Below are 23,485 nucleotides of genomic sequence, written 5' to 3'. Positions count from 1 at the left end.
TTATATCTTGAAATCGCAATCTCGTATCGACTGGAAAGATGACGGATGTCTCCGCTATCGAGCTATTACGCCCAAGAGTGGGCATGTCTAAGATGATTAAAGCACGATAGTTGCAAATTACACATGTTTACAACTAGACCTATCAATATGGATCATAAATTCATTTCTTAACTCATATTTGATGGGTTAGGTTGTTGTGTGGTTTAATTATATTCGTTAAATGGGATAAATAGGTTTAGAATAGTGAAGCTCAAAATAATATGGGTATTAGATGGGTTCACAACTTATTTAGACCCAATTCACTTCTATGACTCCCTCTTTATTATCTCGCTCTCATTTGGTTTCGCGCTCACTCACTATTTGCTCTCACCTCAATTTGGGTATGTACTTTTCTAGATTATGTCAAATATATAAGTATTTAGCAATATGGGTCGAGTCGAATCTGGTTCGAGCTAAGTTGAGTCAGATATGCTCCACTAGATTTGTATTGCATGAAAATAGGTTAATTTGGATCTACTTGCAACATAGAAGCAGAAAACATCCCGTCATGAGCACAGTGCGAGCGCGAGCGCGAGCGCGACGTCATCAAATTTGGTACTCGTTGCCTTTTCCACGAAGGAATGGACGGAGACGGCGAATTCAGCGAAAAGATTCCAAACCGAGAATGCGATTCATAGGCCACACAACTTGATGATCGGGGTCAACAAGAGGTCAGACTTGTATACGGATTACGTGTGTCCCCATGCCATGCCCGCTTCTAAAGTGGAGTCAGACATCTGAACGTGAAACTTGTGCTTTGCAAGAATTTTCCCCCCCGTAGAAAGAGAATCGGTCTAAGGTTAGACTTCCCAATAGATCATCCATCATTCGTATGAAAATGATTTATACGAATTCTCAAAGTCAAATTCCAGATTTGGCTGCTTGAATCGTCTCTCGGATGATTACAACCCCGTCTGCCAAGAAGGGAGGGGGAAGATGGAGAAAGAAAGAACGCAGAAACGAGATAAAAGAGGGGCCCGTCTTTCATCGCCAGGATCATCCAATCCATACGTGTTCATACCTTACACCTACATTGGAAAATCGATTGATTATTAACCCGTTCGATATCAATTCGGATACCATGTGTGAAAGGGTATCGGGACAGCTTAAATGTCATGCATTCATGATCGTCGCGTGTCGCATCAATCTCGCAAAGCACGAATCAATAATTTTGTCCTTCGAGCTTGATGTTACTCGCTGCGAATTAATACAGAGCGAGGAAACGATATTGTCATGTAATGGGTGGTGTGCGGCTAAGGCCGGCGACCCCAATAAATTGATATTCATTCGAGCATCCTTCTAGGCATGGGAACAGACGGCTTAATCTATGGAAAAAATCGGTCAATTTGCGCCAACTTCGTAATTTAGCAGCCCCTAGGTGAGGAAACGGTTCGACTGAATTTCCATCACGTGTGAAGGTAAATGTTGCAACGTCCATATAAGCATTTTGATGCGACAGTATCGAACGATACACATAAAAGGTTCAAATGCCACGCATCTCAATTACCGCATAAATTAGCGCGATAAATTAGCATGGGGGTTATACTGTTCGGGTTAGAGGATCTTCATCTGTCTTTAGTCACGGGTCGTCTAAAGGATGATGGGATTCGAGGTTGGCAAAACCCGATTGGTCCTTGCAGGTGTTTTTGTATGCTGACATTACCCCGTGAAGCGACTCAGAACTTAATTGCCCTTACGTATTTTCTTATTTGAAACTTACTATTCCATGGTTCTTTGGAACCAAGCCCATTCTTTCTTTTCAAACCAAGCAAAATTCACAAGAAGGAAAAGAACCTTTTTAGAAAAAATTGTCCAAAAAATCATAAACATACTGTACGGAAGTCAATTCAATTTTAGACTTCTTTAATTTACCCAATATAATCCTAAACATTTTGACGATTCGTCAATATAGTATGTCCTGTCAAGTTTGGCCATAAATCGCTGACATGAATGCTGTGCCTTCTACATGCCATGACCGGCGCTGACGTTGACGGTATTTACAATTTGTTTTTAAATATTCATATTTTTTTTCTTTTCTTTCCTATTTTCCTCATCGGGCCTGGCGATGGCCGGTGAGGACCGCAACGCCCTCACTTGTGGGCAACGACCTCTACCGGCCATCACCAAGGACCCAAATTGGCGAAGGGAAATAGAAAAAAAAAATAGAAGAAAGAAAGGAAAGAAAAGGAAAGAAAAAACTCAAAAAAAAAAAGCTCAATAATTTTAAAATTATTGCAAAAATGCTCCATGTTAATGCTGGCCGCGCCACTTAAAACACCCCGTGTCCATATCAGCGATTTATGATCAAAATTGATCATAATGACTGTATTAGTAAATTGTCAAAAGGTTCATGATTAGATTGATCAGATTGAAAATTTTAAATTTGGATTAGCCCGATGTCCAAGGACAATAGACTTTTTGGACAATAGGTACTTTTAGGGACAGTAATGTTCCCCTTCGTCCAAAGCTAATCAAAATGCCGAAAACTGCTGTCATTCCGCAAATGATTAAAGGGAATTCATTGTGTATTGGCAATTGGGTTACAAAAATGGGGTGCTCCAAAATCATCTAAAAGTTTCCCATGGAGTCATTAACATGCAATTAAAAACTCGTAGATTATGCTCTCATGGAGTATTTCAAAGGTGATTTTGGACCCACACTTCCACAAGGTTTAGCCCATCTGATTGTAGGTGATCGTATGTCTTTACTGAGACGAGTTCATGTGTTATTTTAGTTTTGGGCTCTCGCCTCTTATTCTTACAATGAGGAAATTATCAATTTTGAAACCGTGAATGGCAAAACAACAACAACAACAACAACAGTAATATATATTAAGCTAAACGCATAAAATGTTATCATGTACGAATATATGAATGGCAAAGAAGAAAAGAAACACCTGAACGTATTATGTATCCATGTCAGCTAAAGGTTGGCTTCGTCTCACTTTTAAAGTGATTTTTTTCAAATTGCTCCTACATTAAATAATAAAAAGATAGGAAAAAACACAATTGACATTTCGCAATAACTTTCAACTTTCAGCCACCTTCTTTTATAATTATCAATTTCCTTTTACTCATGGCGCCCACGCCACGTAGCTCCTGCCCAAGTGCCATTTATCAAGAAATTCGAAAGAACGAGGTCTTTAGGGCCCCCCGAGAAAACGGTATGCTTACCCAATCGATTTAAGAATCCAACGTCCATCAACCCGAGAAAACGAAACTCAACTACCCGATCATATTCGCATAATGTCCACAAGTCAAGTCAATGTATGTGCATTTGTTGCCGTAACTCATAAGGTAATGCCAAAATCAGTAAGAATACTCGATCGATTACTTAGTAGAATAAAAATAGACGCGATGCGTGATATTCATCACTAATTCATCAAAAACAAATTCATTTGATCACTTTGCGGTTAGAAAAAGTTAAGATGTGAATCTCTTGATACGGAATTTGTTCACGAAGAGAGGGGTTCGTATCCACAATTTTTCGTGGAATTGGGTAATAATGATTTAAAATTTTGTGATCAAAAGTGGGTCGATCCAAACGTTTGCAGTGCAGATGCAGTACAGATGGAGACGGGATTGTCCGAGGGTCAGCACGAGTACCAGCACTAGCGGTCGGACGAAGAAGAAGGAGACGAAGAAGACAAGACAACGAGGAGCATGGAGACAAGCGTGTCCGTTGCCGGCATTGCGAGGAAGATAGCCGTCTTGGGAAGCGGAAGTCAGCTTCCACCTTCTTCTTCGACTTCGAAGCTTTTTGCTCTTATCGATTTGGTCGCGCCGCTGAGCGTTTTATCCTGATTGAAGTCTTTGAACGCATTTTCCGGCGCAGTTTCGGGAGCGGTATGCGCCTCCACGATCGCCAAGAGCGGAGCCTCCGTCACCATCTTCGACGCCGCCCGAGGTCCCGGCGGCCGCATGTCTCAGAGAAGGTTAGGTTTTCGTGCGGCTGCATCATGAAACTGGCCATCTGCATTTGCAATTTGCTGCCGACTCGCTATGGCTTTGAGCTTTATTTAGTAGCTGAAGAAGTGTGAATTGAAAAAAAAAAGAAGGCGACGATGAAGGTCGGTAGTGCTTGACCGAGAGAGCGTGTGGATGGAAGCACGTAACGTAGTTTTTAAGCTGTTTGCTCGAGTGTGTAATGTCTACCTGTGCTGCTTTGTAAATCACACAACGATCGGATTTGAAATCCTAGATTGAGATGATTACTATGTTCTGTTTCAACCTAATCATGAGCTGCTGGTTTGTGATTTTGCTGATGTTTTGACGATTGGAATAGAGAAACTACCGGAGATGGAAAGGAGCTGTTGTTCGACCATGGCGCTCCTTCCTTTAGTGTGAACAACTGTTCCGAAGCCTTCGGTCTAGTTTGCGAATGGGAATCGAGAGGCCTTGTTGCTGAGTGGAAGCAAAAGTTTGGTTCATTCGATTGCATCACCAAAACATTCACCGAGACAGAGCAGGTTTGCAACGAGTCCATACTTTATGGAATACTAATGGATATCGACTAAGAGTAACTATGCCTACGAAGAAGCGAGAAGATATGCTCATGTTCTCATGATCTTGCTCTTGTATCTTCAAGCATAGTGCCAGTGATGTCCTGCACACCGATATGAACTGTTTCTTGCCAATTCTTACATATTTTTCATCTCAAATTTTTGTAGAAAGGATCTGATAGAAGATACGTTGGTGTTCCTGGAATGAATTCTGTCTGTAGAGCATTATGCCATCAGCCAGGTACTTTCCGATTTGTCTGTTTCTTCTTCTTCAGATAATTATTTGTAGTCAAGCATTTATGCTGAAAAATTGCTTTTCCTCACTCTGCATTTTTCTTCAGGTGTGGAAAGCAAGTTTGGGGTTGGTGTTGGGAGGGTGGACTGGTTGGAAGAAGAAAATACGTGGAGATTGACCAGTTTGGATGGACAAAACCTTGGGCATTTTGAGGGAGTGGTTGCATCAGATAAAAACATCGTTTCTTCAAGGTTTACAAGTGTAACTGGAAGACCGCCGCCTTTAGGTGGGATGGTTATTATTTGGACTTCGTCGTGCTAATATTATGAAGGACTTGGCCTGTAGCTGAGCCTTATTGGAAGTTTATTTTCAGCAGAGGCGGGCGGCACAGCTGATCTGCCTGCACCTGTCAATTTTCTTTTTCATCTCAAGAATATAATCATTAGGGAAGTGAAAAATGTTCATTTCCTGATTTCTATGGCTACAAGTGCCAGACCTTCCATAACATTTGTTAGGTTGTTTAGAGTTGATTCTTATGAAAGTTCTTCTGGGTGCATTCGGGCCTATTTCGGATTGTTCTAGTACTTTTAGACTCTTGTTGAGTTTGTTTCATGAACCATTCCCCAATACGTACTTTCTTGGATTACCTCTGTGAATTATTAGCTCAAGAACGAGAATCTTCCAGGAATTGCCATCAGTGGCCTATTTTTCACACACTTAGCCTTGCCTCCTTAAAATTGCACAGCACAAGCAAAGATTTAACTGATTTTACTGTGGACGGTATAATAGAGATTTTTTCTATTTCTAATTAACCCGAAGGGTGCTAGGTTTACGGTGGTGCAATGAATGACCATAGAAGTGATGATTTCTGTAATTTGACATCTCTGCAGACTTGAATTTGGCTCCTGATTTAGGCAACAAGGTGCAAGATATTTCAGTTAGTCCATGTTTTGCAGTCATGCTAGCATTTCCAGAGCCTCTGTCTTGGGTAAGAACTTGCATTATTTATAAGCATTTTGCATGTTTTCTTGATCTTTCAACAGATAAATCTTGCCTAATATCCATAATATATACCTTCTGTTTTTCCTATAACCCATTCATGGGGAGGGCTTCATCATGCTTCCTTTCATGCCAACATTGTGAAGTTTACATGGTTGGCCTTGGTGCATAATGAAAATATTTCAGATACCTTTTAAGGGTTTCACAATCAGAAACTCCAAAGTCTTAACCTGGGCTCATTGTGACAGCTCCAAGCCAGGGCGATCTGCTGCTAGGTTCTTCTTTGCATCCTTACGTATCTATTAAATTTTACTTTGCTTCTTGTTGTATACTCTTAAATTTTGCGCTTTTCCACCCTAGTGAAAGATGGGTACTGCATTCGACTGCGGAATATGCCGAGACTGTAATTGCAAAAACTGGACTCAAGAAACTTTCGGATGCAATATTGACAAAGGTAGCTGAAGAACTGTTAGAGGAACTGCAGAACATGGGACTGAATGTACCTCAGCCTTTCTTTAAGAAAGCCCATAGGTGGTAAGTATCATCCGTAGACTCTGGTACTTGTTCTTATAATTAGTCGTGTGATGATAATGTCGGACTGTGAATGCTAAGCAGAGGCTAGCTGCCTGATATGTGACACCATGAAGTCCACTCCTACCAAATGATGGAAGCGCATCACTTTTAGCCTTTACCAACATTGACATGCTCTTACGACGTTTTGCTAAAATATGGTGACACTGGAGATGGTATCACATTGTTTACTAACTGAATCATGGAAGCTAGAGATTTCTTAGTTTTACTCTGTTATAATTAGCTTTAGTTGTGTGTTTGCATTTGGTAGTCCGCCAGTGTTCCTTGATTCAAAGTAGTGTCCTGTAGACATGAAATGAGAAACTGTTTTCTCTAAAAGGTGTTGTTGTCGATTGTTGGCGCCATTTCTACTAAAAATGTTAAAGAATGTTCTTTCAATGGACTCTCCATTTATTCTGGATTAATAACTCTGTCGCATTTGATTATAATCCATATTTCTCTCTCTCCCTCAGATGATTGAAATCTTCCATGGAAAACCATTTTTCAAATTGCTTTGATTATTCATCTCCAAAATGGAAGAAAACTCGCTGGCACAAATATCAGCTGTGATGATGATTGTAATAATGCCTTGCTATGAAAATATGTTGCCTCCATAGTGAGGATAGCTTCTTTCAAGGTGGCGTGCGACCAACTTTTGGCATCCTTTGCCCGTTAATTTTTTCAGTGCTCCTAAAGATCGCTTCTGATAGTCACAACTTCACTCTGTTTTATGGAGCTCCAGGGTTATGACATGTGATTTTAAAATAATCCTTTCAATCTATGCCATACTGATGAAATGTGATCCCCGGATGCACATCATTCACTAAGGATGGTGGAATTCTCCTGGGAAGAGTATTTTCTTAATCTTGATGATAACTATGCATGGAGAGACTGGAAGTGCTTTTCAGGAAAATACTTCTCATGTACATGTACTTGTCAGAAGATCTTAGATAGTATAATAATCTTTATGATGAAAGTGCACGCCTCAAGAAGGCACTGGACAGTGTGCATAATCCTCCAAACTTCTGATAACTGGCTTTTAAATGGCCGTAGGAGTTTCGAAACAGTGAACATGTTCATTGGGGATGACTGTAGATAAAGTCGGTTCAAGTGTTTAGCTGCGTATGTCAAATCAGTACCCTTCACCGAACCTCAGTTCGGAATTTGTTCGGTCAGGTCCTCTTCCTGCATTCGCGTTGATGCGCTTGTGCAGCCTTCAGCTGTTTGATGCGTTAATTCTAATACATTCTCTGTATTATTGGCCCAAAATATGAAGTCTTTGTTTACTTCCATAACTCAAGACTGTTTCTTCCCATGTGGGCTTGTAGGGGAAGTGCCTTTCCTTCAACGAGTGTGGCTGCGGAAGAGAAGTGCCTATGGGATAAGAAACGGAGGCTCGCCATATGTGGAGATTTCTGTGTCAGTCCCAATGTTGAGGGTGCTATAATCAGTGGCGTGGCTGCGGCTTCCAAGCTGACCGAAATGTTTAGCTGCTTGTAGTGATCGTTCCATCTTAATGCGTGCGGCATAGTAGGTGCAGCCACTAAAGCAGTGTGTCGAGGGCACGATCTATATCTGGTCAATCGATTTACGTGATCAACAGATAAAAAAAGGATGCATTTGTACGCATCTCTACTTGTATTACAACATTTCTGTCTTTGGTGTAATGCCAATCAAAGGAGCTACTTCCATGGCAGCTCAATATCGCTGTACTGTAAACTACATAGGCATTGTCGGAGTGCAATCTGCATCGACCCTTTTGTCAATCGTCTGGATTTTGCTTAATTGCTCCAAATTTTTACAGCCACAGATTCGTCTTTGGAGTCTTTTTGTTCCATTATCATGTCACTAAGCGCAATATTTAAAATGAAAATTCCTTAATTTCGACCAGAAAAATTATTAAAAAACAAGAATTTCTAGCAAGAAAGAACCGATAATAGAATTCGTGGGTTCCCACATGATCCATAATCCCCAAGCATGATGCCACCGGTACCGGAGAAAATTAGCCATAGAACCGGCCAGAAGGGCTCGCGTGTTGATAAACTTCCTCCCTCTGTTATCTCAATTCCAGCCACACGACCCGTGCCACGTGTAACGCTCTGATTCCCCGGTCCCTGGATACGCAGAAATATTATTAGTGGAGCGACAGTGCGTGCGGGCATATCCTGGTGGAAGCTGAGCGGGGGAGGAGGAGGAGAAAAGAGAAAAAGCAGAGGAGAAGCAGAAGAAGAAGAAGAGCAATGGCGGCTTCAGTGATGGCGTCGGTGAGCCTGAAACCAGCTCCGTTCACGGCGGAGAGATCGGGAGTGAGGGGGCTCCCTTCGCTCGCCAGGACCTCCTCTTCCTTCAGAGTGGAGGCCAAAGGTGGCAAGATCAAGACCGACAAGCCTTATGGTAACTCATTATTTGTTCCCCAATCTTTTTCTATAGCAAAGCACGACCAAGTGGAACGTCACGGGAAAGCATCTTATGTAGCTGATACCTTCTCCTTTTTTCTACATGCAAACATTTTGTGGAGGCGTGATTGGCTTGTCATGTCCTGTATATGATTCCTGCGGGTGATGTATAACATGCTTTGGGGTAGCCGATCTGTTGCTGATGGTATGCATGGATGAGGGATATGAAGTAACGTGTAAATTCGAAATGAGATTTTGGGTTTTGTTTGCTGAACAAATTTGTTGTCTCCAGTGAGAGAGGGTATGGTTATGACTTGGTAGACCACTGCCTGAGTTGCTTCTAGGATTTTGTTCGTCAGTTAGCAGATGACACTGTTGTGGGGAATGGATGACATTTGCAGGAATCAGTGGGGGAATGAACCTGAGAGACGGTTTGGATGCTTCTGGGAGGAAGCCTAAGGTTGGTCCAATTGGTGCCGTGATCGTTTTCTTATGTTCCTTCTTCTTTCTTTGACTGTAATTGCCGTAATTGTCCATTGCTCATCCAGTGATAATTCTTGAAAACTTGTTCTGAGAAGCTGTCATTGAGCAACGAATACGAAAATTTATCAGAACCAAATCCTAGTTTGGATATTTTTTACTTGACAATAGGTTTCGTTTTAGGGACGACTGAACGATCCCTCGCCCGATGGTTTTAAATGATTTAGAATCCAAGGTTTGTGTTGTTGCATTGAATTCTGAAATACTAGAGACTGAAGATAAGAGGTAGCTTATTATTAGACTCTGAAGGCCGATATACTTAGAACAAAGCCTTCCTGCATAGCGTCCCAATTAGCTTAATTTATCATATATATCTGTCAGTATCTAAAATGAGAATGAAATACAGGGAAAGGGTGTTTACCAATTCGTCGACAAGTACGGCGCCAACGTCGACGGATACAGGTATGCAAAATCAGCAATCTCATAGACATATTTGCTTCATCTATGTATACAGACATCTCCTTTCCTCCTGCAATCCATAGTTTGGTGAGAAATGGATAACTGTCCCCTTTTTTTCTCCTTTTATTGCCTAACTGAATAGTATTTTCTCATGTACACAGTCCCATCTACGATACAAAGGATTGGTCTCCAACTGGTGATGTCTATGTTGGTGGTGTGTTCTTGTCTTAGCCATTACTCCTTCTTTCTCAGAGTACTCCTGCAACTTGTGAAAAATCCACAATCCCATGATAGAAATCGCTAGCTACTTGCTGAGCATAATAGTTAACTTCAGTTCATCTTACTCTGAATGGTGTGTGTGACAGGGGCTACTGGATTGGCCATATGGGCTGTGACCCTGGCTGGGATTCTTGCAGGAGGAGCACTTCTCGTGTACAACACCAGTGCCTTGGTTCAGTAGACCGAGACATTTTAAGTTAATTGTACTCTAGTAGCGAACTTCAAGTGCCCATGTGCCCTCAACTGTATTTGCCACGGACACCGCAGCTATTTTATCAGGAGCACTGTTGCGCTTCAGCAGCTGCAATTATACTGTTGTACTTGTATGTATGTACGCGCTGAACTGATGCCTCGGGTGCCGTGCAATGTTATCATGGTATTGTGTAGTACGTGCATTGTGGGTTGCATTTGCTTATACTGATTTACTTGGTAATTTTGGTCCTAGGATGTAATGTTATGAGGTCTGATATTAGCTTTTAACTGACCGATGCTCGAGGGAGTCACCGGAAGCTTAGCATGGCCATTGGCATCCTAAAAGGCCAAAGGACCTCACAAGCCGTTTCTCATACTTGTAGCCCACACGAGCTTCCTTCATCCTATCAAGTTATCTCGTATGTGCGCTTTCATTTACTCGAAAAGCTTAACTCGCTAAAGTACGATGCGGATGTATTTCATATGCTTACGCTCTCCCTCGCAAAGACCAGCTTTGATGATGAAAGTTTCACATGGAAAAAACCAGCGGCCCACTATTTCTAGGAAATTTGGGCCTCGGCCCATCAGATTTGGGCCTCAAGCGAACGAGACCGGGGGGGCATCATGTGAAACTGACAACTCAGGAGTCCAAATTCGAGAACCACGTGGCCTTCCTGAATCCCCCCCCCCCCCCCTCCTGTTATTTAATTTGGCGCTCAGTCAGTCGGCATTTCCGCTTTTGCCCCTCCCCCTTCTCCCTTCCTTCCTTCCTCCCTAAAAAACAAGGCTCCAAACTCCCCCCCACAACAGCATCGAAAGCCCTACTCTCTCTCTCTCTCTCGCTCTCTCTCCCTCTCCTCTCTCTCTGTTACATTGTTCTTCCGCCGGTGCACTTCCCTCGACGTTCGCATTGGACCTTGCACACTGCTCACCGTCCTCTCGCGAGCTGCTCGCCGCTCAGCCTCTCGCTCTCTCTCCCTCTCTCTCTCTCTCTCTCTCTCTCGCCTTTGCATGAGCTCGCGCTGATGGCGTCGGCCTGCGTCAACACCCCCGGCATTTCGCCGGACTCCTTCCCCGCGGCGTACGGATGGCTCAGCCCCCGCACCTCCTTCAGCCGCGACTTCCCCGACGGCGACCCCTCGCCCACGCCCAAGCCGATCGCCTCCCCGCCCCGCCCCGCGGCGGACCCGCCGGGGTCCCTGGAGCCCGCCGCCCCCGGGGACTTCGAGTTCTGCCTCAAGGATCCCGTCGCCATGCTCCCCGCCGACGAGCTCTTCTCCGACGGGAAGATCGTCCCGCTCCAGCTCTCCGCCGCGAGGCCTTCGCCGGAGGCGCCGTCCGCGGCGAGCCTCCAGTCGCCGGAGAGCAGCTCCGAGCGTGGCCGGAGGATCAAGATGAGCTCCGGCCGCTGGAAGGAGCTCCTCTGCCTCAAGAAGCTATACCAGAATCAGAACCCTAAGCGCGCCGAATCGGCTCCGAAGAGCAACCAATCTCCGTCCAAATCGGTGATGCATTTTCTCCACCGCAGCTCCAAATCTACCTCCGATGCCTCGAATCTGAGCCTCCCGCTGCTCAGGGAATCCTCCGACGGCGAGTCCGTCTCGATCTCTTCGCGTCACTCGCTGTCGTCCTCGTCTTCCTCCAATCACGAGCTCGAGGACCTCCACCGCCTGTCGCTGGATTCCGACAAGCCTAACCCTAACTTACTCCACAAGAACGGCAATACCGTGGCAGCGATGAACGTCCCCAGGATGAGACTGGTGAAGCCGAGACCGGACAATCCGAAGCCGTCGACGGATCATCATCCGGCGGCGAGCAGGGCGGAGAGGAGCCCGATGCGGAGATCCACGGAAGAGCCATCGGGTGGCCTGGCGAACAGGGGAGTGACGGTGGACAGCCCGAGGCTGAACGCGTCGGGGAAGGTGGTGTTCCACAGTCTGGAGAGGAGCTCGAGCAGCCCGAGCAGTTACGGTGGGCCCAGATTCAAGTACAGAGGCGTGGAGAGATCGTATTCGGCGGGTGTTAGGGTCAGTCCGGTCCTCAACGTCCCAATCAGTTCGATTAAGGCGGGCTCTGTGTTCGGGTTGGGTCAGTTGTTTTCTTCCTCGTCCTCCTCCTCGTCGGCGTCGTCTTCATCTTATTCGCAGCAGAAGAGGGAGGGCAACAATGGGAAAGGATCTTCGGGTGGTGGAAGGAATCAGCAGAGCAACGGCAAGAACCGGAGCGAACGGAGTCAGTGAAATCTCCCTCTAATCCCATCTCCGGTTAGTAAATGCGACGGCATTGTCGGTGTTTTCAGAGATTTGTCCTGTGGTTGAAGCAGCTTTGCTTCGGGTTCATGATTATTACCGGGCCGCCCGGGTTGGGTGATTAAATTTGCTTTTTTTCTTTTGCGATGACTTCAGATTTAGAGCCAGTCTGTGTACATAGGGAAGGTTGATCACTAGTTTAGTGTTGTTTGGAGTTGAGTTTTTCAGCATTTCGTTAGGTGGGTCTCCTTGGTTTTTGTGCTAACCCTAGTGGGGGCGATGACTAATTTGAGGATTATTAGGAGATATAAAGCCAAACCGGCCATTGGGAGGGTTTTTGGAGCTACCTTTTGATGCTCGGGACAGAGATTCCGGGAACATTATTGTCCAATTGATGTCCTGAAAGATATGGAATCTCTCTCTCTCTCTCTGTCTCTCTCTCTGATCAAAACTGTTGTGCTCGTGGAGATGAATAGACTCTGAAATTTGTTAGTTTTATGTGACCAGCTCTCTTCCTTTTTTTTCAATTGCGATGCACGGAACGGGAGGGTAAAGGACTAAAGGGTAACAAGAAAGAATAAAAATGTAACGTGAGAGCCGTTTTGTCATGTAGCAGGAATGAATAAAAAATGAGAGAGAGAGCTCTGATGGGGGAGAGAGAGACACACACACAGAGAGGGGGGTGTTGGGTGTGTCTGGTTGCAGTAGGGGGGGAGGGAGTAGATGAAATGATGCTAAAAAGTGAAAAGAGGTTGAGAGACAAATGTCTCAGAGTCGCCAGCGGTGGGCTGAATTATTTTCCCATTTTTTTTTTGCCTTTTTGTGCACGTTACTACTGTTTGATGAACTGTGTGCGTGTCTAATAGTTTATTACTGTTTATTCTTGTGAATGGATGAGTCCTCCTCATCCACCACCAATCGGCATTGTATTGCATGGTGGGCGGTAGGATGGCGATGAGAATGGGAACCATGATTGGTTTTGGGGGAACTTATTGCTCTCTTCTCCTGCCCCCCGTGTTTTAGATATGTGTTTGACTGGGTGTGTCTGCTCTGTTTCTTCCTTCTGCTCATTCAACATTTAAACCGAGCCCGTCTTTGGTTAGATCCGTACCCGTTTAGGTACCAACGACGGCCGCTTACTAAAAAAATCCTTCTGTTTGTCTTGGTGAGTAGGAGGGGAGGAGTTCTGCTAAATATCTCCTCCCTCATTTGGGGAAATTCACAGCGAGCCAATTTAGGTTTCATAGACAGGTCGGAGTGGAAGTGGTGAGGGGTAAACAAAGCACACGATGTTCTACTTCTTATGTACTTTGGTAGAACCCCCTCCCTCTTTTCTCTCTCCTTTGTTGGTGTATTATCGGATCGATGTCGCCGATTAGGTCGAATCATCCCTTTTATAACTTTCTTTTCCTTTCCTTCCTTTTTCCCGGGGATATGCTTCCCCCTTTTGGTGATTAGCTTCAGAACTAGCATTTGAGTATTAAGAGACGATCGTAAATTGGTGCGGGGGTGACCGAGGAGTGAGTCTAAAAAACCCGTCTCGCTGTTGTAGCATCTAGACTTAGCGCTTTTCATATTTTTCCAACACGAAGAGAGAGAGAGAGAGAGAGAGAGGAAATGGAGTGGGTGCAGATGCGACCAAACCAGGTGGAGCGGGAGAAGAGAGAGTGATGATATAGTAAAATAGAGAGAGGGAGAGAGGGAAGCGGAAGCGCGCCCCCCACGTGGGAGGAAGAGACACAGCTGGATTAAAATATGAAAAGAGAGAGACGAGAGAGAAACAGAGAGAAGATGCGACGAAATTCGATCATCGTTGTCGTGAAGTCTCTGTCAAAAAAAGCCAAAACAGGAGTTTTTGATATTTAATTATAAAAAGATAAAGGTTGGGGGGAAAGCGAGGTGGGGAGATCAGACTCTCTCGCCTTTTGATTTGACGTTTGGGAGGGGGGCTAGCTAAAGAGGAGCAGCAGCGGCTCCCCTCCTCTCCCCTTCCCCCAACGAATCTTTTGCAGCGTAGGCATGGGCAGAGGTCCTCCTCCTCCTCATCTCTCTTCTATCATCCTTTTTCTTTTGGGTTCCTTTTCTTTCCTTTTTGTTTTAAAGAATGACGATAATTCGAGAGTAGAAATGGGCGAAGTGTTTTGTCCAGTTGTGGGAGAGGAGAGAGAGAGAGATTTTGCTTCACTTTCTCTTTTGTTTTAATTTGTTTTTGGTTGGGGGGGGGGGGGGGGCTGTGTGTCGGGGAGTGAGTGAGTGAGTGAGTTAGTGAGTGAGAGAGGGTATGGTATGGTGTTTGGGTTTTGACCAGGTCTCCCGCCCCGCTGGCCTCTTTCGGGGAACATTGGAATTTGCAATAATATTAGTATGAATCCTCTCTCCCACACCCCCCTCCCAAAGCCCCCACCTTCTTTCCGGGCTCGGCCGGTGCCGATCAAGATCTTACTTCCTTTCTTTATCATCCTTTCCTCTCTTAATTGGGATTCGACATCACTATCCAATTCCCACTTCCTTTCTTACTGATCTCGCGCCACCCCATTTGCTCCTCTTTTCTGTTTTTTTTTCTTTCCTCTCTTTTTTTGGGGGAAATAAGTGATGTGCATGAGCCGGCCACTTTAACATATATGCAAATCGAAAGATGCCCGCGGTGGCAAGCCGGTTCTATCTGCCCCGATTTTGCCGCCATTTCATGACCCAAATTCGGATGTCTAGCAAGGCGTGATGAAGAGCGGAAAGAGTCGCTTTCCACTGGTCATTCGGTTTGGCGTACCATAAACATGAGTACCCAACCCCACGTACCAACTCCACCCACCCGATGCGAGTCGCAATCGCCGCACCGCCGCCTTCTATATGTCTATACTATGCGTGAGCCGTCGTGATGTTGGGCGTCGTAGTAGAGCGATGCCTAGCTTTCATTTTGAAACCTACCTAACTTCATTGTGTAGATAGGGGGGGATCGCCAGCGGGAAACATTAACTACCATGGTTGACTAGCACCGAGTTACAGCAGTCGCCCGGATCCTGGACGTGGAGCGTTGCTCCATCCCTTTTTACCTCTTCTTCAATAAAGCTGTCATTAATAGCCTGCAAGGCTGCACCGGATGACCACATCCCTGCGCCGGATCTTTTTCTTTTGTATTTACAGTTGATGGATGTGTGGAATAAAAAAGAAAAAGAAATTTATGTGTACAGTAGAATATAATACAAAGGTTCTTGTATCACGGGTCGCATGGCACTTGCAGTGCGAGGTTGGCAAATATTGTTGGAACATAGCGACGCGAACTCCTTTTGACCGAATTGAAAATTGCAAAGTGGTCGCGACTCAGGTAAAATGTCTCTGTTTCTGTCCTTCTCGCTCTGATCTTGTCCGGGATAAAGACAGAGCAGCTCCAACACTTTGTAAAGCTTCTATCTTCAGCGGGGGATCGCGAATGGACCACTTTTAGAACGATTTTTTAACTCTTGTTGGGACGAAACAACACCCACGATTTAAGAGCTCGATTCATTAAGCAAGTCCCTATCTACCCTTCTCTTCTAACACTGTGATTAACTGTCAACTTCATTTGTTGGAGAAGGCCACGGATAGGTGTCCGCTCGTTTCACGACGAGGAATACCTTTTACCGAAACTTTGATTTTCGATTTTTATTAAGATAGGTTCTGTGGCTTGATTTCTAGTAGAGTTGTGGCAAAAAAAAAAAACAGAGTGTAGCACAGGATTATATGGAACAGATAGAATTCGAATGGATTGAAAATGGATCTGAGATCAACGAAGTTTCAAGCTACGTTACAATACTCCTATGAAAGCTGTAAAGAACTTGAAAGTTAACTAAAGTTGCAGGAAGTTGTAAATGCAGGAAGTAAAGGTACAGAGGAAACTAAAGTGCAGATAAGCTTGAGTATTTTTGCATTGTTCTTCATCCTTTTTCCTCCTTCTTTCTTCTGAGTGTTTGTATCTCCTCATATCCTGTAACTGCTTGTCGGTTATTTTTATGTTTTCAAACTTTGAACCTTGGCGCTTCCAATAATTGCCTTATCTAACCACGTTTTCCAGTTTCATTGTCCACCAAAACTTGATCTCAACCGCTGGAACGACTTCAAATTTGGACAAGTAACTCCCCACGATTTGCTCGTGCTCACTATCTCCGCTTTTTGCTCATAACTTCTTGCTATCATGATTCACGTGGTTGGGCCGTGATTCATCTTTACCGATTTTCTGTAATTTCGGTATATTCCCGAAGTATATACTTCCCGAATTTCGGGAAAAAGTCAACGTCCCGAGGCACAATGGCTCCAACGCTCCTTTTTTTTTTTTTTACAAACTCCCGAACTATGACTTTCCATGCTTCGGTAAATATCTCGATCTTCACCAATTACCGAATTCGGGATATGATGCCATTCACGCTTGCTTCCCAGCATGTTTCCGAATTTTATCCAAACGTATTTCGGAAGATGGCTGATTTTCATTATACACCAGATTCGGCATTAAAGCCGACTCAGCGTCTATGCCGATTCTTATTTTGGTGTCAACAATAGGAGATAGAATATAAGATACATTAAAGGTGATGACTTGATATAAAAAAATGACAAATTTTTTTGTTATTATTAACAAGCATCAAATTTAGTCGATAAGAGCGAAGTTTGGTCAATAATAAACAGAACAATCAACAACTCGCTAAATGAAGTCATCCACAACCTTAGTTTTCGACGAAAGCCTTCACTAAGACTTGAGAAGTTGTTTGACAAAGTCATCGACGACGGAAATTGACGCGAAGACGTAATTGTCAGGTAATTATGTTTTGTTGCCGCTAATATAGGGATTTTATATCTTCTTATGGATAAGTGATATAGATAATAGGAGTTCGTGAATAACATAGCTTCTTGTAACCACCATTAGAAAGTTATTTATTATTTGAATTTCAAGGTTTTAACTACTTATGTAACCGTTGATTGCGGGCTATAAATAGCCACATCGTACTCCTTGTAAAGTCCCGATTAATCAATCGAAGAACTTAAGGCTCTCGCAAATTTATCTTTTACTTTTCCGCAATTTAAATATCTTTCAATTCTCGCACTTTAGTTGTAGTTTCAAACATATTTGTTGTCGATTAAATTCTGACATTGTATATTTGTCATCACACTTTGTCGTCAATTAAGTTCCGGCTAAACTATTCTTTTCATTGGGCTTCATCGTTGATTAAATTTTGTTGAAGCGTATATGTTCCTTATGTTCCATTAATACAACTCTTGTTCGAAATTGCCACAGAAACCGTCTGCTCTTAATAAAAATCGAAGAACGAATTTCGATAAAAGATATTTCGTTGATGATCCAATCTCGGCAAAACATCTTTGTGGCACGCCCGATGGGATAACTTGTGGTTTGTTTTGAGGAAGCTCGATGCCAAGAACAAGGAATCATCTAGACCCTAAGAATGTTGGGGGTAACAATTCCAATGGCAGTGATAGGGTTGCGCACTCCGAATCTTCAACCATTAACCGAACAAAAGAAGAAGGCCAACGCGACGGGAAGACCTTCCCAACATCTCACTAAAGAATAATCAAGAGAAGTTGCACTAAATCCTCACATGTTGGCCACCATGAAGAGATTGTTTGAAGAGACGTGATCACACCAATCGTCATCAATATCATTAATGATGTTTTCTTGAGGCTAGGATCGTTCAATCAACCACCACTATCCAATCCAGTTGTAATAGGGTACATTCCTAGTCCGTCTTCATTTATTGAAGCTAATAATGTTGATCAAAGTCGTTAACCAATATAAAGATTAAGCAAAGGCTTGAATCTTCTAATCAAGGTCATAGTGACAACACATCGGTTAACAAAATAATAATCAAGCTGATATTGGTCAAAATAACCAAATTGGTAACAACATTTTGACGGATCAAATTGGTTAACAAGCTGGTCGATTGCTAAAAGTTGAAGATGTAAGGCCAATTCCATCCAATGTGAATATTCAGATTAGACTTAACATGTCGATTGACGTTAATAATTTGGCAAGACCATCGTTACTGCGTAGGGGGCAAAATGGTTAAACAAATCCACAATTAAACCTAGCATAGTTTGTCGAAGAAGTGTGATAATGATTGGAGTTAGACAGGGGTGTTACCATATCTATTCGCAAAAAACCAAATCTTGAATTAATCAATAACCGGCATTTTCCAAGAGGCTTTGAAATCCATGAATTTGTCATTTTTACTGGCGAAGATGAAAAATCGACTATTGAACACATTGGTCAATGCATAGCCCAATGCGGAGAAGCAATGACAAATGAGTTTTTAAGACTTAGGTTATTTCCTTAACTTTGTCAAAAACTGTTTTTACCTGATTTACCACTTCATTCGGTTTGCAATTGGGCAGTGAAGGAGACAATTCAATTCTCAGTTTTGTAAAACGATACATGAGGTATTGATCGTTGATTTGGCTATTATCTATCAACATAATATTCCATTCAAAAAGGCCAAAATAATGTTTTACTTTACTTTCAGAGAAAGAATTCATAGATTTTCCTTTTAATGGATTGTAATTCAATCTAAGAGAAAAATTCAAAGGCCAAAACTTTATTGATTTATTTCAATTGGCAATGCAAGTGTCCAAGTACAAGCAACTACTTAAGGAAAAAGATAGAATGCCACGTGAAAACTTTACACAAAACGTGGCTTTCGTGGAAAACAATGTCGGATGATGGATCTGACCAAGATAAAATTCCGTAAGGAAAAATCAAATTTTGCCGATGAAAAGGGGACAGATGGTGACTCGTAATAATCTAATTTGATGAATCGTTCAATTCTTTTAAATGGGGCATATGTTGACACCAAAAAATGACAAGCTTTTAGTTTTAATCGACAAGCATCGGACTTGGTCAATAAGAGTAGAATTTGGTCAACAGTGAATAGAACAATCGACAACTTGCTAAGGAAGTCATTGGCAACATCGGTTATCGACTTAGAGCCTTAATCAAGACTTGAGAAGTTGATCGACAAAGTTATCAACACGAAAACGTAATTGCTTGATAGTTATGTTTTGCTGCCGCTAATTTAGGATTTTTTGTAACTTGTTATGGATAAATATTCTTATTAATAGAAGTTAATGCACAACAGACTTTTTGTAACCACCGTTAGGAAGATATTTGTTTATTTGAATTCCAAAGCTGCAACCAATAAATGTAACCATTGGTTGTGGGCTATAAATAGCTATATCGTACTCTTTGTAAAGACTCAATCAATCAATTGAAGAACTCAACAATCACGCAAGCAATTTCAATATCTTTCAACTCCCATACTTTAATCATAGTTTCAGATATTTTCGCCGTCGATTAAATTTCGACGTTATATCTTTGTCATCGCACTTTGACGTCGATTAAATTCCGGCAAAACTTTTTATGTCATTGGGTTTCATCGATGATTAAGTTGCGTTGAAGCATACTTGTTTTTTGCGTTCCATGGATACAACTCCTATCCGGAATTGCCTCAGGACCCATCTCCTTTTAATGAAAACCGAATAACGAATTTCAGTGAAAGGTATTTGGTCGACAATCCAGTTTCCGCGAAACCAGAGTTTGCAGCGGTAGCAAAAACACAGACATCAAGGCCCTCCATCATCTTCAATTGGATGGCGAAAATGAAAGGACGAATCACTCACTACTCATTATCACAAGGATAACACCAAAATAAACGGGAGGAACCATATGAAGCTCCATAAATGAGTGACCATACGACCACATACTCTCTGTATTTGCTGAAAATGAACCTTCGATTTGGTTGGCTCAAGATGCGACCATTTCCAGATTAAACTTCTCGGGGACCTTTTATTTTAACGGTAGATGAGCTTTAAATTGTCGAGATTTCTTTTCTTTTCGGGAAAATATTAACAAAAACTTCAAATCATGCGTATCGTAACATATTTATCCTAAAAAAATTTTCCTGTGACACTAAAATCGTAAACTTATATCTATGTGATGCATTTATCTTCGGTCAAGGTTCCGTCAATGAATACCGTTAAAAATCTGCTTTACATGGATTGACTTGGAAAACGATATTATTTTTGCCCGAAAAATTATTTAACGGATCCTCGAGATCGAGAGAGGATAGATGCGCCTGGTAGGAAGAAATTTAGGATTTTTTTATGTCACGATAGGTATAGTTTGAAATTTTTCGGTGACTTTATTCCTTTCATTTTTCTTGTTTTACAGGTCTTGGGTACTCAGACTGATGAGAATCTGAAACGTGCAGGAGGCTCAGAGAGAGCTGAGCTCTACAGGGAGCTGGGGCCTGGGCTCACCCCGTCCGTTCATTGTGCCTGCGGGGTTTGTACTTGACGTGTTTTGGAACTTTCCGAGTTCCCAATCGCGTTTTGTTTGTATACGACCGAACAGCTGGACTCGATCGAACGGGAGCGATGATCGAACGAGGGAGATCTCTCGTACTACTTTCCCCCCCGACCCCCCCAGAAAAGAATGAAAAGAAATTTGCGTAGCCATGGAACGCATATTGAACCCCGCACGTCCGTCCAAGTTTGGCAAAATTCTTTGCGGAAGAATTATGACCAAACAGTAAAGGAAGGACAGTCCAAGAACAACGCGTGCGAATCATGCACGATTTCAATCTTTTCACGGAGGTGAAAAACAAAAAAAAAACACGAGAAGAAAACACCACCGCCACCATCGGCGCAGGACGTGGGAAAATGATTTGATTCGCGACATTTTCACGAGGGCAAGGATGCAGATCATCGCAAGAGTCTCCAACTTTGCATTCACATCGTAACCATAATGTGCGGATTTTCAAGGATGTTGCATGCCACGATTTGAGATTGTCTTGTTATAGCGGATTGTCAAAAGCATGCTCTAAAGATGTTTAGAGGCAATAATACCATAGAGCCAAATTGGAGCTAAGCTAGTCATTTCTTCAAAAGGAGGGGCCCAAGGAGTCGCCACCGTTACTTGGTTTTGTCATCCGTGTTCTTACAACCGTGAAAGAGTCGTGTCAAAATACCGCCATAAATCTCAAATCATGTCTATTGTGATAATAATATGCCATACTTTTTTATGCGTCGCCAAAATCTCCAAACTCGTATCAGTGCGACACGAATACCATTTTGCCTACCACAAAAAAATCTGAAAATTTTGTCGATCGCACTCGCCAATTCCTCAAACCTGTATTGATGTGATGAAAATTTAGGATTTTTGTTGCACCGGTATAAATTTGACGTACTTATCTCAAAGTGAACGCGGTTTAGAATTTGTAGGTAAATGATAAACAAGCATCGAGATGGCATAATTTTTAAAAAAAAATTGTGATATTATTTTTAGGGACTGTGTATCTAGTCTTATCATTTGGAACGTCATTTCAGACCACGTTTGCTGTTGCTTTGCAGGGAAAAAGAAAACAATTTTGGATTTGTTTCTGTCTTCCTTTTGGTCCGGTAGGCTTTCTTGGGTCTTTGAAATTCACGAAGGGTAGCTTTGACCGGTCAAAGCTAATATAAAGTTTCGTCTGGGCCATGATGGTTTAAGCGGCAATCAGAAGCCTCGCAAGTGCGCGGGAAAAATTAACTTTGGGGACGAGTGTACTAAAAATCTTATTAAATCTTAAAAATGATAAAAAGTGTGATTAATTCTTAAAATTTATCAAATTGGTGCGATCACGAAATATGAAGCTAAAATGAGTCATTTATGTCTAAATATGATTTTTAATACAAATTTTATTTAATTTTAATTTTAAAAAAAACTATTTTTAATTAAAAAAAGAGACGTGGAAACAAGGCGACGAGGGTGGGGGATAGCTGGCGAGGGGTCGCCGGGCCCCGGACATTGGCCGGCAATCCTCGCCGATCATAGGCAAGGATTGTCGACCCTCGCCCAAACTTGGCCGAGGGCTTTCATTGGCAGGGGTCGGCCGCTATGAGGGTTGCCAATCATTGGGCGGGACTCGATGACCCACGCCGATCATTCCCTTCCCTCGCCGGTCCTTCCCGGCTATGGTGGGGCAGCGGCGGCAAGCCTTGGCTGCTGGTCCCTCATGTCTCTCTCTCTTTTTTTTTTTTTTTTTAAATTAGCTTATTTTTTAATTTAATTTAAATAAAATTTGAATAAAAAATCGGTTTTGGACTAAAGAACCACATCATCGCCACATAGGATAGAGAAAATAATAAAAAAGCAACGCCAATATTTTCCGTCAGTCAAATTGAATGTAGTTAATGAAAGAATTTGATTGCACTAATTTGACAAAATTTTAAATTTGATTGCACTTTTTTCAAATTTTATAATTCAATTTTCTTGGTAGAAATTTTGTAGGATTCAGTTGCACGTTAGAAATTTAGGACTTCTGATGTACTTATCCCATTAACTTTTGAGCCATTCTCGATCCACCGTCAAGCTTTAGGGGCCATCAGTTTTAGGATCGGTCGATTCCCACACCCTAAAATCTAAAACCCACCCTATCAACATCAGTTTTTATTTGTGAAACTAGGAAACCGGCCGGTTCCGGGGTCAATCGGGGAATTGGTTTTTTTTTTTTAATTTCTTTAAACTTTGGTGAAGTTTAAATCCTCGGATGCCCCGCCTTTAATTATCCCCCTCGTTCAAGTTGGGGAGTTCTAAGAAGGAAGAGAAACGGATACCAAGACCTATAAAGCAAATTGAAGTGTTGTCCATTTTCCACTGTGCAAAATATGTGGAGAGTTATTTTTTCTGGTCTTTAACAAGTAAAATTCAGAAGAATTCTTCACATAAAAGAAAAGGAAAAAAAAGGGGTTAATACCATAAAAAAACCTCCAAACTATGGACACGATGGCACAAATACCTCAAACTTTTTTTGTGTCACTAAAAACCCTAAACTTGCCAATCGTAATACAAATACCTCAAACTTTTTTTTTTTGTGTTACAGCAAACCCTGATCTTAGATCGGTGTGATAAATATACCCCGAATGGAACTGTAATAGATGGTATATTAGTTTTTCCGTGACAAAAAAAAAATTAGGGTATTTATGTGACAACGGGCATATTTTGAGATTTTTGGTGATATTTGCTCAAAACTAATCACACGAAAATTGGTCAAAACAAGTGTGCAAGAGGAAT

At 42.5% G+C, this 23,485-nt stretch overlaps 3 protein-coding genes across 5 annotated transcripts; all 3 read left to right on the top strand.

The window, feature by feature from the left end:
• The first annotated feature begins 3,362 nt into the window (after positions 1-3,362).
• On the top strand, positions 3,363-8,110 carry LOC115662749 (uncharacterized). Of its 3 annotated transcripts, none has more exons than XM_056311189.1 (10): positions 3,363-3,507; positions 3,593-3,762; positions 3,874-3,973; positions 4,324-4,507; positions 4,709-4,781; positions 4,882-5,061; positions 5,666-5,763; positions 5,961-6,049; positions 6,135-6,308; positions 7,398-7,654. In XM_056311189.1, the coding sequence occupies exons 2-10, from the start codon at positions 3,702-3,704 to the stop codon at positions 7,441-7,443; spliced, it is 1,005 nt and encodes a 334-aa protein (XP_056167164.1). In that variant the 5' UTR covers positions 3,363-3,507; positions 3,593-3,701; the 3' UTR covers positions 7,444-7,654. The 3 variants fall into 3 exon arrangements, with proteins under 3 accessions (XP_056167164.1, XP_030440713.1, XP_056167163.1); XM_030584853.2 differs by lacking the exon at positions 7,398-7,654 and adding an exon at positions 7,673-8,110 and having other exon boundaries at positions 3,365-3,507; XM_056311188.1 differs by lacking the exon at positions 7,398-7,654 and adding an exon at positions 7,673-8,110 and having other exon boundaries at positions 3,381-3,507; positions 3,598-3,762.
• A 385-nt stretch (positions 8,111-8,495) lies between these two features.
• On the top strand, positions 8,496-10,347 carry LOC115662750 (photosystem II 10 kDa polypeptide, chloroplastic). The gene is made up of 5 exons (XM_030584854.2): positions 8,496-8,738; positions 9,142-9,200; positions 9,627-9,682; positions 9,841-9,893; positions 10,045-10,347. The coding sequence occupies exons 1-5, from the start codon at positions 8,585-8,587 to the stop codon at positions 10,137-10,139; spliced, it is 417 nt and encodes a 138-aa protein (XP_030440714.1). The 5' UTR covers positions 8,496-8,584; the 3' UTR covers positions 10,140-10,347.
• Positions 10,348-11,021: 674 nt separating this feature from the next.
• LOC115662746 (uncharacterized) lies at positions 11,022-12,891 on the top strand. The gene has a single exon (XM_056311187.1). It carries the CDS (start codon positions 11,176-11,178, stop codon positions 12,388-12,390), a length of 1,215 nt encoding a protein of 404 aa, XP_056167162.1. The 5' UTR covers positions 11,022-11,175; the 3' UTR covers positions 12,391-12,891.
• Positions 12,892-23,485: the final 10,594 nt, after the last annotated feature.

Source organism: Syzygium oleosum, unplaced genomic scaffold (assembly GCF_021117445.2).
Source record: "Syzygium oleosum isolate NSW1041296 unplaced genomic scaffold, Sole_v2.1 Sole_v2.05, whole genome shotgun sequence".
NCBI classification, from domain to species: domain Eukaryota; kingdom Viridiplantae; phylum Streptophyta; class Magnoliopsida; order Myrtales; family Myrtaceae; genus Syzygium; species Syzygium oleosum.
The sequence above is the reverse complement of the archived record's forward strand: the minus strand, read 5'-3'. Positions and strand labels throughout refer to the sequence as shown.